Source organism: Macrobrachium nipponense, chromosome 20 (assembly GCF_015104395.2).
Source record: "Macrobrachium nipponense isolate FS-2020 chromosome 20, ASM1510439v2, whole genome shotgun sequence".
NCBI lineage: Eukaryota > Metazoa > Arthropoda > Malacostraca > Decapoda > Palaemonidae > Macrobrachium > Macrobrachium nipponense.
The window spans coordinates 44137853-44154218 of record NC_061089.1 but is presented as its reverse complement, the minus strand read 5'-3'; the positions used below and the strand labels follow the sequence as shown (position 1 = coordinate 44154218).

Genomic DNA, 16366 nt, shown 5'->3' with positions numbered 1-16366 from the left:
AACAGCAAATTCGTAATAGTCAAATCAAACTTTAATAGTGAATTCGTAGTTTAACAGTAAATTTGTAATAGTAAATTCGTAATTTAACATCAAATTCGTAATAGTAAATAAGTAATTTAACAGTTAATTCATAATAGTAAATTCGTAATTTAATAGTAAATTCTCGATAGCAAATTCTTTCCTGTTTGTTCTTTACTCTTTAGATTCCTTTTAAGTAATAAAGCCACAGTAGGTCAAATAAGTACACACTAATTTCGCAATTTAATAGTAAATTCGTAATCTAACATCAAATTCGTATTAGTAAACTGAAAGTATAACAATAAATTCGTAATTTAACAGCAAATGCGTAATAGTCAATTCGATGTTTAACATCAAATTCGCAATTTAACAGCAAATTCGTAATAGATTCGAAGTTTCATAACAAAATCGTAATTTAACAGCACACTCTTAATAGTATATTCGTAATCTAACAGCAAACTCTCATAGAAAATTCGTGATTAACACCAAATTCTAAGAGTCAATTCGTAATTTAACAGCAAATTCTTAATATTGATTTTATAATAGTAAATTTGTAATTATACTGTAAAATCATGAACTAGAAAACGAACAAGAAAAATATTTCACGAAAAGGAAATGAAAAACACAAACATAAACAGAACAATTAAAGTGCAGATACTTCTTCCCAAAGAGAGAAAAAAAAATACAAACACACACAAACGAACACCAAGTATTTCATGCGAAGGAGGCTGTCTGCTTTGTTTTTTATGTTTTATATTTTTCGCGGGATGTAATAAAGGAAAAGAAAATGCCCAAGCACTTCCTGGAATTACATTTCCAGGCGCTGGAACAACGGTTCTCTCTCTCTCTCTCTCTCTCTCTCTCTCTCTCTCTCTCTCTCTCTCTCTCTCTCTCTCTCTCTCTGGAAGAATTTCTCTGTCAGAAGAAGTAAAAGAACTCCCCCTATCTACAAATGTTCGTAATCAGAAAGACAAACTTGTGGGAAACAAATGTTTCATAACCTTGTTTAATTTAGTCGTATGCCGTTTTATTGATACGGAATATATTAGTATGTTTAATCCGAAAAATCCCAAGCAAATACTGGTTCCAAAATTTATATTACGAATTTTAAATGATTTTTTGTCTATATCACTAGCGTTAAATGACCGTGGCGTGGAATGATCCGTTGCCTGTTTATGACAGAATGGATGTGAACAGCATATCTTAATCGAAACACAGAAAACAATATACACGAAGCACAGAAAACAATATAAAATATGCGATGGCGAATTTGGCTCGGCAAAACGGACATAATAATCAAGAATAAAGTTTGAAAGTCTTTTTAACATTTAAACTTTAAATTTGTATCATTTATTCGTTTTTGATATAACAAATTAGAACGTTTAACAAGAATAGAGCTCTCTTTCCATATCTGGAATTCATTTGTCACCCATGGGAGGTCCTTTTTCTTTGTCATTTGGTTACCCATGATGAGTTATAAAAAGGGCTTATTAAGCTTCGTAACTGGAGTTCCATAAACCGAAATGATTGAACTCCGATGCTCCTCATACATTTCTAAGAACATCTTAATTTTGTGTCTGTATGATGTTTTTACGTTGCATGGAACCAGTGGTTATTCAGCAACGGGACCAACGGCTTCACAGGGACTTTCGCACCACGTCGAGAGTGAACTCTAGCACCAGAAATACACATCTATAACCCCTCAGTGGAATGCCCGAGAATCGAACTCGCTGCCACCGAGGTGGCAGGCCAAGACCATACCGATCACGCCCCTGAGGCGCTAACATTTTAAGTAGAATAGAATATAGAATTTAAGCTAAAGGACAAGCACTGGGACCTAAGCGGTCATTCAGCGCTGAAACGGTAACGAAACGGTAACTGACAGTAAAAAGATTTGCAAGGTGTAACAAAAGGATAATCTCGCAGCTGCACTATGAATCAATTGTTACGAGAGGATTGCGGAAAGTAAGATGGAAGAAAGAGATTATGAATAAGGGTACAGTAAAAGGAATGAAAGGGGTTGATGCTAGGGGCCGAAGGGACGCTGCAAAGATCCTCCATAAGCAATGCCTACTGTGCACCGCATGAGCTAACCCCCGGCGGGGAAGATCTCAAGAACATCTTAAGTTCACGCTTCCATCTTTGCGATTCTGTGGCTAAAACGTTTGGATTGCTATACAGAGACATCGGAAACGTGGCTTGCTCAGTGTTTCGTAGGGAATAAATAAAGTTTTAAAACTTTTGACGCTTTCAACATGGAATTGACGACATTATTCAACATTAGTAATGACCTGGAAACGACCTATCCAAGACAACAAAAATAAATAAATTAATTAATTCATAAAACTAGCTAATACCAAGAGGCTCTCCTGATGGCACATATACAGCCAATAAATATGCAAGATAACTTTCGAATTTCAGAAGCCACTGACGCTGATAAACAAATGTTTTCGCCAAGCCATCTATGAGTCTGAGCATCATTATATTGATGGGCAAAGTCATAAATCAACTGCCTATTCATAAACCGTATAAAACCAAACGACATTTCACCGAGGTCAAAATCATTTAAGGTAATAGATGAAATAATTTATCTTACCCCAGACAGCAGTCAGCTTCGTCTAGACTAATATCTTGCTGAGACTATGACTTCTTGAGCATGAATCTGTAAATAAATTAATATATGAAAAGATGGACAAATGAATAAATACATAAATAAATATAAAAATAAATGTCTTCGTGGGGTAATTAATATTTGCAAAAACTTTCAATGCGCACTTCTTCAAAATCATGCTACTTTTTAAAAATATATTTACTAAAAGGCAATCTATGGATCTGCTTTATAAAGTAACGTGTGAAAAAAATATTAGCCATTTAAAATTTCTACAGTATTTCTAAGAGAAAATAAATGTCTTGATGACTATCAATGTGCAGGTTACAAATTATACTATTTTTTTTTAATATATTCATCAAAAGGAAAAGTATGAATCCGCTAAACAAAACATTAACTACTTAAATCTACAGTATTTTCAAACGAAAAAGAAAATTGGTCTTGAAAATGAAAATGACAAATGAACAATATTCACAGCAAACGAACAAGGCCATGGCTAGTTGCTCTCTTACCTGGCCGAGTGTAGGAGGCTCTCTCGCCTGGACACTGGTTCTTCTGAGTAGTGAAACTTGAGAATATTTCAAAAGAGCTGGGTCATAATCTACTGCAAATCATTCGAGAGAGTGGATTCTCAGGTAAGTGACAATGTGGACTGGAGGAGGAGGAGGAGGAGGAGGCGGAGGAGGAGGAGGAGGAGGAGGTGGGTGAGTGAGTCCTTGCGCAAGGAGACCCTTGGTAATACAATCTAAAAGGAGTCCAAGTACCCAGTCGATCCTCTCTCTCTCTCTCTCTCGCCTTTTTCTGATATTCTGCAGCCTCTCCGGGGCACATTCTCTCAACTCCTTATTATCCTTTGCTGTATTTTGCTATTGTTTCTCTCTTGATTATCGACCTAAGAAGAAAACTGGGCATCAGAGAAGGGTCATTCAAGTTAAAATGGCGACTTAGCTTGAATTTTGCAGGCTATACTTGTGAACTGTTAGGAATCATAATAAAAAATATCATTATATATACACATACATATATATATATACATATATATATATATATATATATATATATATATATTAGTATATATATGAGACACAAACATGTAAATCGTACCATTTCTCATAGGTTACAATAAGCTTTCTTCTACGGCCACGCTATTTCAGAATAACAAGACAACTAAACATTGAAATTCTCTGCAGCTCATCAAAATCTCTGAAATCATAATATATATATATATATATATATATATATATATATATATATATATATATATATATTACTTGAGTTTAAAAAAGCCAACCATCAGCAAAATTTCAAAGGGGAACGTAGAATCTGTGATGTGTGCTATGTAGGCTGAAGTCATAGTGTATCTCGAAGTGAGCTTGTAAAAATTCTCCTTATATTAAAAATTTTAATAATTTACTTAGATTCTTCTATAATTATTTGTTAATTTATCAATCTATCTGTTCTTTTTTAATAAGTAATTTCTTATAAAATAATCACTTCCTTCTGTATTTCCTATTACCCTCTATAACTTCATTCATGTGAACACCATATTTTTTGGAAGGGTGAATTTTAAGTCAATGGTCCCCGCGTTGGGCTTGTTCCATACGAATAGGGTTCATGTTACAATAATAATAATAAAAATAAAAAAGCTTTGTTTTGCCAGAGACTTTAAACTCATATAAAATTCTGTCATCTCATGAAAGCACGCGCAGGAGCGCGCCCACTCGGAGCAGGAAAAAGATTAAAAACGCGGGCAGAGAGAACGAGACCTTTATGGCTGTAATTCGAAGGTGTTTAATCTGGCGACAATGTCTCGCCCTCGTCAAACAAAAGGACGGAAAATGGCGACACGTCCGCAAGCTAGAACAATTTTCAGGAATCTCCGGCAGAAGGCCGATGGTCATTCCGCCCCTCGGGTGAATATACGCCCTTCATCCACCCCTGAATCTTTTGCCGCGGGATCAACTATCTTTCGCGCAAAACAGTGTCACATTTTCATTTCTCTCTCTCTCTCTCTCTCTCTCTCTCCTCTCTCTCCTCTTCTCTCTTCTCTCTCTCGATCTCACTCTCTCTCTCTCTCTCTCTCTCTCTCTCCCTTTTCAAGTCTGATTTTTGTTATACTCGTATGTTCGTAGAAATGGACATTAAGACGAAGAGTGAGATTTAAACACATTTTTTCCCATTGGAAATGACTTAAGTAACGCTAAAGAATCCACTTTGTAAACACATTGTTGACAATAATAATGAAAGGCAACGTTATAGTTATAGTTGTGTTTAATAAACACACACACAATACACAACACACCAACACCACACACACACACACACACACACATATAATATATATATATATATATATATATATATATATATATATATATATATATATATATATATATATGCAATTCACCTATTAACTGAAAAACATATTTCTCTGTAATTGAAGCTTGTTTTAACTCGAATTACGATAAATTGAATATAAAGACTATTACGTATTCCATTACAGTAGCTAGACCTATACAATAAAAATTCCGTATATATGAACGTTATGTTACCTGGCATAGGCCTAACCTATGGAAACATTACTTCTCTTCGTCGAATAATAAAACAAAACAGAAGCAAATATGCTAATTCAACGGTCTATTGAAGTCTAGACCGAGTCCTACCTCAGTCGACAGGACTGTAAACTATGATGCCGGTATTTTAGAAAAATATACTTCGTAGCCTTCGGGAAATAAAACTCGTAAAAGCTAGATTTAAAGAAAAAATTGGCTATACCAAAATAACTTAATTATGGAAACACTTTTCAAGTTCCTGGGAATACCCGTTACAGTTGCCTTGACTCCATGTTACAATGGATTTCAAGCTGATTTACTGAATATCAACCTCTTTCGTCCTTATCCTTTTCTGCTCTTCCACAATATTTCTTTCCCTTTCCCATGGAAAAGTGAGAGAACAAAATTTCGCCAGCAAGAAAGTATTCCGAAAAGAGAGCACGTGATATCGTAACTGACTATCAACGTTTCACCACCACACCTATGTCACCTAAGCCTTCGAGATTGAACGAGTCTTTAATTTCAGTTTGAACAAACACTTTGGATAATTTTCTTCACTGTACACAAGCTTTCCTTTGAAATACCAAATTTAAAATAGGAACAACTTGAGAGTAGTTTCCTGGAAATATATTACACGGTATAAGTGAAGACGAAAAACTATAGGACTGCACTTGACGGGACAACTCGAGGTCTTTTGCCACCTGGTTTCGGCAACTGCATACGTAGGTAACCGTTGGCATTTTGATACACCGTAAAGAGGCTGTAATGGCGTTTCTTGTGAAATATACAATATTTTAGAATGACATTTATTTATTAATTTTTAAGCGACGTCACACGAGCATTCTTTTTTCTTTATTTAAGATGATGCTTTCCACCGAAAAGTTATCACTTTGGTCGAATCATTTGCCTACGTGAACAGACATGATTTTCCTTCATTAAAAGGTATTAAAAGGTATATTTATCATTGAACCAAGTCACATACGTTACAATAGACATGTAATTAGAAAAATACACAATTTTAAAGCTAAATATAAAAGACAATTACTAATTAAATTTACATCGATTCAGACTAAAAAAACTCATTATCCTATCTAGCATAGGCCTAGACCTATGGAGACATTCATCTGGTCACAATATTACACAACAGTCTTCTAACTATTAATACAAGCTACAAAGAGTTCCAGTTTGGAGAGAGAGAGAGAGAGAGAGAGAGAGAGAGAGAGAGAGAGAGAGAGAGAGAGAGAGAGATTGCCTGTGAAGACAGGCAAGTTCTTTACAATACTTGACACGGAAAACGAACTCATTGTTTGTTACTAAATTCGACTGACATTAGACGCAAAAGTTAGAGATAAAGCCCAAAGAAAGTTGTAATGAACCACTAAAGAATATAATTGCAAAAAAATTAACTAAGTAAGAATATGGAGTCAATTACCTTCAAAACCGAAAATCATTAATCTAGGCTTTTTCCGGTCTTCAAAAGAAACTTATTTTTGCAAGTTTTCTTTGACTGGCTCTTAAGCTCTGCCAACTGTGATGATTTTTTTTCTAATTTATATTTATTTCACTGTGAATAAAGGTCGCCCTGAAACAAATGAGTTGTTTTAATAAATCGACTTCATCTATTACGTAATAAGCTTTTTATTCAAGAATAATCATTGAGCTTCTATCTTATCTAAATATAATTTGTTAATATCATTATAAAAACATGAACTTTATTTTTATGAGGGATTTATTTTTAAGACAGTGAAATATGACTTAATCAATTATTGAAACCAAGTGTGTTATTCCCTGTTATTTCATCAAATCTTCCATTTCTCTTTCAGGAATCATAAATGCATAGGAATAACTAAAATCAGATATTAGACGATACAAAAGGTGACTGTTAAACATAATCTAACGTCCATGAACTGTAGACCGCATGGAATGAAAAATAATAGAACAACGTGATGCGCAGTTATAGGCTAAATAAGTAGGAGCGCTTGTTCCAAAACTCTTGGTAAAAAGAGACTTAGAATTTGAGAAGAAAAACGCATATATAATTGTCCTTTCCTCTCGATATATTCCTCATCTTTCCTCAGTTCCTCATTTACTAGTTTACTTGTCCTTTCTTTGTGCTACATTCCTCATTTACTCATAGAATGCCTCACCTACCATAGACATTAGAGAAAGTTCATGCTATCACACCCGACTAGGATCGGGGTCGATATCTGTAGGTAGATGTGAATAAATTAATGAGCCCAATTATGGCGTCAGTTATACCTCAGCTCACGTAGCTTCTGTTACTGAGGTTTATCCGTAGCGTAGATAAAAGCAGAACGAAGGTTTTTGGAAAATTTGTAGCAGCAACCTGACAAGATTCCAGATCATATTTTGGTTGATCTTTCTGGTCCTATAGAATAGCTTGGGTCTCTCGGAAGGGAATTCTTCTTATAATATTTTTTCTTGCATCAGTTACTTCGAGTTAGGTTACTCTCTCTCTCTCTCTCTCTCTCTCTCTCTCTCTCTCTCTCTCTCTCTCTCTCTCTCTCTCTTCTCTACGACATTGTCTACCATCTTTCACTAACTGACCGTCACAATTCAATATCTTCTACTGCTGATGTCAAGCAACTGTCTATCTAATCTTTCTCTTACTCTTCTCCTCGTACTGTCTTCTTATTCCAAAATTATCTCCTGCTACGTTTCACTCACTCTTCTCTTAACACTACATTTTCCTCTTTTTATCCATCTTTTCCGTTAACTTCCCTTTGCAATTTCTGTTCTCTCTCAAAGTCCTTTCACCCACATCCGTGTACCCCAACACTACTTTCTCCTTCACTGTTTTAAAACACTATTTCTCCTTCACTTTTCCAATACTATTTCTCCTTCACTGTATCCCAACACTACTTTCTCCTTCACTGTACCTCCACACTATTTCTCCTTCATTGTACCCCAACACCACTTTTCTTCACTGTATCTTAACAATACTTTCTCCTTCACTGTATACTAACACAAGTTCTCCTTCACTGTATCCCTACACTACTTTCTCCTTCCCTTTACCCCAACACTGCTTTCTCCTTCACTGTATCTCAACATTATTTTCTCATTCACTGTACCCCAACACTACTTTCCTTCACTGTATCCCACACTACTTTCTCTTTCACTGTATCTTAACACTACTTTCTCTTTCATTGTACCCCATCCCTATTTTAATTCACTGTATCTTAACACTATTTTCTCCTTCAATGTATCACTAGACTACTTTCTCCTCCACTGTTTTCCAACACTATTTCTCTTTCACTGAATTGGAACACTACTTTCTCCTTTACTAAATTGCAACAATGCTTTCTCCTTTACTGTATCCCAAAACTGCTTCCTCATTTACTGTACCCAACACTACTTACTCCTTCACTGTATCTTAACACTACTTTCTCATTCACCACTATATCCTAACACTACTTTATCCTTCACTGTCTCCCAACACTACTCCTTCACTATATCCGAACACTACTTTCTCTCTCACTGTATCCTAACACTACTTTCTCCTTCACTGAATTGGAACACTGCTTTCTCCTTTACTGTATCCCAACACTCCTTTCTCTTTCACTGTACCCACCACTACTTACTCCTTCACTGTATTTTAACACTACTTTATCCTTCACTGTATTCCAACACTCCTTTCTCCTTCATTGAATCACAACATTACTTTCTCTTTCACTGTACCCCAACACTACCATCGCCTTCACTGTATTCCAACTCTACTTTTTCCTTCACTGTATTCCAACACTACTTTCTCTTTCAGTGTATCCTAACACTGCTTTCTCCTTCACTAAATCCCTTCACTATTTTCTCTTTCACTGTATCCCAACACTACTTTCTCTTTCACCGTATCCTAACACTGCTTTCTCCTTCACTATTTTCTCTTTCACTGTAATCAACACTGCTTTCTCCTTCACTGCATCTCAACACTACTTTCTCCTTCACCGTATCCCGACATTATTTTCTCCTTTACTGGCCTCTTAAGGTAAAATTCTACTTTTTTCTCTACCAATCCCTACGGACTAAGCCTGTCTGGTTCCCGTCCCCTTTTCCACTGTTCTCTACAGGTATAGTACCACTTCCTTAACTATTTTCAAGGCACTGTCTGCAGCTGTCATCAACATGATTACCTGAACAGGGCTAATGTGCTTCTCCCTGCTTGCAAGTGGTAAATAGCGTCACAGTACTTTAGTACGAGTTGAGGCTAAATTGCGTTTTATAAAGCATTTTCCATTTGACAACAAACACTCTTTGATATAAATACAAAATACAATTTCAAACCAAATAAAATTTTATTTTTTTATTCTGGTTATCTAGACAAGTTTTTCTGTATTCGCTGTAATGTTAAAATTTCATTTTATGTATATCTCTTTGTAACAGGGTGCATATACTAAACATTCTGAATAAATGCAGACAATTTTAAGTAATCAACAAATTCAGAAATCATTTTTATATAACTTATGTCAGTAAGTACCAAACCACATTTTGTTTTCATTTTTTACATTGGATTTGTGTACATAATTTCTTTATTCTGAACAAACAATAATGAATATGCGCATATACATATACATACATACATACACACACAAACATATATATATATATACTATAAATATATATCTATATATATATATATAGATAGATATATATATATATATATATATATATATTATTGTAATGATATATGTATCTATGTATTATGTTTATGAATGTATATATGCATGTGTATATGAATATACTATATATATATAATTATATAACTTATTATATTATATATATATATATCACTAAATAGCGCGTGACAATATATTTAGCCAAGGCCTCATGAAAAATAAAAGAAGGAGTACCTTCTTTTATTTTTCTTGTGGCCTTGGCTAAATATATATAATATATATATATATATATATATATAATATATATATATATATATATATATATATATATATATATATCTATATATATATATTAGATTTATTTTAATATATATATATATATATATATATATATATATTACACATTCAAAAATATAAATACATAAACTTGATACATAGATACATATTTGCATTACAAGATATACAGATAGATATAGATGTATAGAAAAATAAAAAGACATAAATTACATAAATCTAGCCACACCACTCATTCATTGTTGCCTTGGCATTAATGACTTTTAACACTTTTCTTTCCCTTTGTTACATTCGCAGGAGGAAGAGGTGGACATCGACCTTTCTGACCCTGAGCTGAACAAGGCAGCCACCAAAATCCAAGCCACCTTCCGAGGTCACAGGCAGCGGGCGACTGTCAATCACTGATGACCCTAGGTCGCCCGCACCCATCCCCGCATATATATTTTTTTTTCTTGTTTCATCATTTAACGTTAGTTTTACCAAAATAATAATAATATTAAATGACAACAAAAAAATTACATATTAAAAAAAATTCATCACAAAAAAAAAAAATTCCACATGATTGAACTTAATCCCTCTCAAAGCCGAGTCATATGACGTCATCACCAGCGTAGTCTATTCACAATAGCAACCAAAGGGAGGTCTATTCGGACAAAGTGAAACGTAAACAATGATAGATGAAAAGAAGAAGCAGAAGCAGCAGCCTCGGGCCAACTCAACCGCCGCTGCAGGCGCACCAGTAGGATTGATGAATTGACTCATGGATTTAACCTTAATAAAAAATGGCGCCACCTTAATTAGGGTCACTCACTGATTCCGTGCGTCAGCGAGTTGAAAGGGAATTGTGGGAAGATTAGGCTGTATGAGACTTGGCTTAGTGGCCGTTTTGTGAACACAAAACCACGCCTGAGTTCATTCGACGAATACAGACTGAACACAAAATTGTAGCACATTAGAGAAATCGACGTTAATGAATTAAATGTCTTAGTAACATGCATTTAAATCACATTATATTTCATCCAACTGAGTTTGTGTTATAGACAGCAAATTGATGGCTTTCACTCTCAACTACTTCAGGTTTGATGCTTTTCATTCTCGATTATGTTCAAAATTGACGTATTTCACTCATAAAGACAGTCTAGACTGAACTAGAAGAGCTGAATAAAGAATTCTTTTACTATAAACTTCGAAATAAAATGTGAATATATTCCCTATCCATCCAAAAATCATTATTATAAGTCTTATTTAAGAAAGACATTCTGGCGTGGTCTGCGTTCCTGTCACAAGCGTCATCATCAAGATTAGAATAAATAAATAAATAAATAAATAAATAAATAAATAAATAAAAGGTGGTTTGTAGACTTACAGAAGCCTGTCAGGGTAAACGTACAGAAAATCATTCTAGAAAATAAATAAATAAATAACATTGGAGGGGCGTCTTCTTTCACATATATAAAAAAAAGTCTTGTTTTGTTCTTGGTGGTTTAAACCTGTAAGCAAGACGGATATTCTTTTCCTCCTCCGCGATGGTACCGACTAGGCTGATGTTTTGGCATGGTTGAGTTCAGTTTAAGCTTTCTAACCGAAACTGGCCTCCAAGGGGGCCACGTCTGAAAGATAATGCATTAACGCAAAGTTTTATTTCTTTCTCTAGTCGAAGGATACAGCATAAGTCAGTAGAAGGCCGTAGATGGATTCTCGTGGGAGGATGAGTCTAAAAAGTATAGACCTAAGAAGTCCGCTCCGGTTTAAGCCACACAAGAACGCACGCTCTGATTTCATAGTGTGTTATTATAAAGTGTTCTTTAGAGCATCATCTATTTAACTTTTAGATTTTAGCGAGAGTGTGGATTGATAGCTTTTTTATGTTCTGTGAGTTTGCACACAGCTGCAGTATGCGACACGGAAAGAGGAACCCATTCGAAAGGTCTGTAGCTGAAACGGGCAGGTGGGTGGTTCGTCGAGTCCCAGGAAAGGAGAGGGGGATGAACGAAAGTGAGGGCGAGGGTGAGACCGTGAGGGAGAAAAGGAGGGGGAGGGCTGGCCAGTGGAACTGGGGAAGGGGGAGGGAAGCATTTCACAAGTTTTCACTCTTCACGTAGTGACGTCAGAAGTAATGCCAAAGGAGAAACGTCCCCCCCAACCCTCTCTCCCTATCTTCGTCCTTTTCAGTAGTCTCGCGGCTTCTTAACGACGTAAGCTAAGAAGAAGAGCTATATATAATGTATGTATAGACACTTTCAGTAGCTATTTTCACCGTACATGTAAATGCGTGAACGACTATGCGCTGGTGTATATCATTTTCCACTCTTTATCCACTAAGGAAAGTACCCGACATTGAACCAGAGTGCGCTAATGGGCGGCAGAAAAGATATAGATGGAATCTGCAACATATGGTAAGGATACCGTTCAGCTGGAGGCCATACTTATGAATCTACAGAGGAGGTTTGATGATGAAGTTTCCAAGGATTTCCTTCAACCGCCACTGAAGAAATAGTCCTAGGACTGATATTTGTCATAGGACAAGCCTGGTTTCCTGTTCTCCACTAGACTTATAAAAACATCCTTAAAGGTGGTTTGGGCATCCCTGGAAGACGATCGTAACTGTCCCATTGGTGGTGAAGATATATGTGTCTGTATAACTAAGATGTAATAAGTATAACATGAAAAAGGAATTTTATTTCACTAAACAAACAGTCCTAGGACTAGAGTCAGTTTTCCCGTTCGCCACTAGACCTTTAAAGACATACTTAAAACTGGTTTAGGTATTCCTGAAAGAAGATCGTAACTGTCCCATTGGTGGCGAAGACATTTTTATCATCATAACTACGAGTTAGTCACTATAATACGAAAAAGGGATTTGATTTCTCTAAAAAACAAAATTGTTCGCCACTAGATCTAAAAGGAAAACAATATACTTAAAAGTGGTTTAGGTATTTCTGAAAGAAGATCGCAACTGTCCCATTGGTGGCGAAGTAATAATCATAACATGAATAAAGGATCTGATTTAGTAGGAGAGGAGCGTGTGGTGGGAGGAGATACCTGGAAACTTCTGCAGAGATGCGCGCGAGTGTCTGTAGAGACAATCATTTACCAGAAGCCAACTACAAGAAGACTCGGGCGAGACACTTCTTCAACTTTCCTCAAAATGGGTATTCTGTCGAATAACATTCGAATCTTAAACTCTAATAATAATAATAATGATAATAATAATAATAATAATGCTTAGGAATCAAGCAAATTTTTGATTAGGATGGCAGGTCTTGTTGTAGTAGCACATCTGGACCACAATAATAATGATCTTAAGTAATAAACTTCGTTTTATCTTAATGTTACGTAATTGCCAATAATCCATTGGTCTGTGAAGCCTGTGCATGCGTCGAAAGCAACCGTGGAATCCCCCCCCCCCCCCTACGCATTATTACAAATAAAGCTTTTTTAGGTCTAAAAAGACGGAAAAAATAAGAAAAAAGAGGCAATAATTTAGCAAAGTAAGTAACAAGAGTTGTTCGCTACAGCAAATAAGATTAAATGCATATGTAATTTACAGTTTTCCAGCCCAAGTTGTTTTTATTTTTTCTCTCTCTCTTTCTCTAGTGATAATGATGTTCCATTTATTCCTTTCGAGGCCTCTCCCTACAGCAGGAGGAGGATGATCATCGTCAGCTCAGCGCCTCTCCGAGAATTTCCTTCCTGGGTCTGGCCGCTTCCTCGTACTTCCCGGTCGAAGAGGCTCTCTGGAATATCTCGCTCTCTCTCTCTCCACACTAGTCATATCCTGAACTTTGCTGCTGGTTCAGGTGAGCTTTTGGTTACCCACACACACGGGACAATTTTAGTGGAAAGTGACTGGCCAATTAGGTGGCTGCCCATTAAGTGGCCGGCCACTAAAACAGTAAGATGGAACATACGTTTGTATGGAAGACCACAAACGAGCTACTAAAAGTGGATGGCACAAAAGAGTGGATGTGAAGTGGCTACCAGGTCTATTTCTTGGCCACACCACTGTAATATCAGCTTGCCACAAGTGTCTGACCACTTAGTGTCCAGCCACTTTCCACTAAAAGTGTCCCTTGTGCAGGAAGCCTTTGGGTCCCGGTGGTCCAGCTCACCCATTGGGACTCCCTGATTCACTCGCAGGACCTTCCTCCTGTCGAACTAGACTCCTGGAAACTTCGCTGAAGTTAACTCATTTTCGGGGAAGCCCTTTGGCTTATGACTCATCCTAAGAGCCTCTCAGAACGGTCAGTACTTGGGAGAGCTAGGCCCAGGTCGCTTTTCAATGATCCCTGGCTACGGCCGTCTCGTCTGATATTCCGCCTAACCTAGGATTTACTGGTCCACATTTACTAGAGGACTACCCGGGTCCAAGTCATTCCTTAAATTCTGCCACTGGTCCAAAAGCCTCTCCTCCTGAGTTCAAAATCAGCTCATGGAAGGCAGCTGGCCCAGAAGGCAGCAGGAATGGAACCCTGCCCCGGGCACTCCTCCCCGCAGGACCTAGTTCAAGTCAGTGCTGTAAACTCCTCTCTCTCCTTGAGACCTCTCAATATTTCTGTGTCTGTGATTTTTGGAGCTTTTTCTCACTTTCTATAGGATATAGAACTAAACTATCTGTTATTGATGCAAATAAAACATAAAATAATGATGAGGTAAACGAATTTTTTTCGTGGGAGAGAAAAAAAACACGTGCTGTTGAGGCCACTTAGATCGGTTGGTTGGTTGTCGTTATATCGTTTATCAGAATACTTTTATCAAAACGAAAAATATAAATCATCATCGTCAATCAAGTTTTTTCTTAGGATATCAAAATATATATTGTATGTTTTAGTCATGGTTAATATAAAATGTTGCATGGTTACAGTCTGTCTTCAACAGTCAACCAAAGATACCACAAGCAAACAATCCGCTGTACAGTATTGACAAAATTTGTGGATGATAAAAGATAAATAAATTATTGTTAACTGTTTTTAAAAGAGATAAATAAATGAAGACATTCTAAACCTGTTTCTTAAGAGTTTAATCTATCACTGTATATCGTTTAATAAATATATATCCTTTAACATGAGTTTTATTGCAACCTTTTTCCCTACGATTCACAACATTAATTTGAATTTTGTCACAATGGAATGTCACTGAGACAGAGTTTGAGAACAAGGTAGAAACTGGATATCTCATTATGTAAATGAATGTGCACACACACTATATATATAAATGAATGTATGGAAGTGTGTGCATGTGTATTTTCCAGCATAACTTTGAAATGCACTGAGCAATTACAACTATAATTGGTATATATATGCCTTACCATCTAGAAAAAAATACTGTGGTGATAAAACATTACTGGTACCCAAGGCGGGGTATGGGAAGGGGGTGAAACGTATAAATAACCGAAAACGACAGACGTAATGTCTAATCCATAGTTTTTGTGGTTGCTGAGATGAACAGTGAACTCCCGATGACCATGAAGTCCAAAATCAGCCCCAACAGGGAGGGGGTGAGGGGGGTGAGAAGGGTGTGGGAAGGGGGGACATGTAAAAAATAACCAAAAGGACAGATATTAGAGTCTAATCCATAGTTTTCGAGGTTGCTGAGATAAACAGTGACAGTCCCAATGCCCTTTAAGTCTACGTTCACAAATGGGGGGCGGGCGAGCCAGTTGAGAAGGGGATAAAAATAAAATGTCAAAAATTACAGATATTAGTGTCTAATCCATATTTGAAGGTCGACGTGATAAATAGAGACAATTCCAATGCTCCTTAAGTCAAAGTTCAGCCCCAAATAGGAATTGGGGAGGGGGGGGAGAGAAGGGGGTCGGAAGGGGTTGACAGGTAAAAATAGCCAAAAACGACAGCTATTAGTGTCTAATCCATAGTTTCCGAGGTCACTGGGATGAATGTAGACACTCCCAATTCCCTTTAGGTCCAAGTTCAGCCCAGATAGGAATGGGGGCGGGGGGGTGAGAATTGGTGAAATGTAAAATGTGAAAAATGCTGGGCAATGTGAAAGAAAAATTATCTTAACAGAAAAGGGAGAGAGCGATTGGGAGAGGGGGTCAGTGCCGGGTTGGGCAACTAGTATGTGTATATATATATATATAATATATATATATATATATATATATATATATATATATATTATATATGTGTGTGTGTGTGTGTGTGTGTGTGTGTGTGTGTGTGTGTGTAGGTATATTGTACGTAATTACACAAATTTAATGATCGAAAAAGAAAAGTCAATATGCATGCATAAACTCACAACCTTAC

The 16366-nt window shown here is 36.4% G+C and overlaps 1 protein-coding gene across 1 annotated transcript in view; it reads left to right on the top strand.

The window, feature by feature from the left end:
• LOC135225281 (obscurin-like) overlaps positions 1-15163 on the top strand; it is a 210438-nt gene extending 195275 nt beyond the window's left edge. Inside the window, exon 4 of the mRNA XM_064264613.1 lies at positions 10398-15163. Coding sequence (XP_064120683.1) covers positions 10398-10505 — 108 coding nt within the window. The 3' untranslated portion in view covers positions 10506-15163. The remainder of the gene's footprint in view (positions 1-10397) is intronic.
• Positions 15164-16366: the final 1203 nt, after the last annotated feature.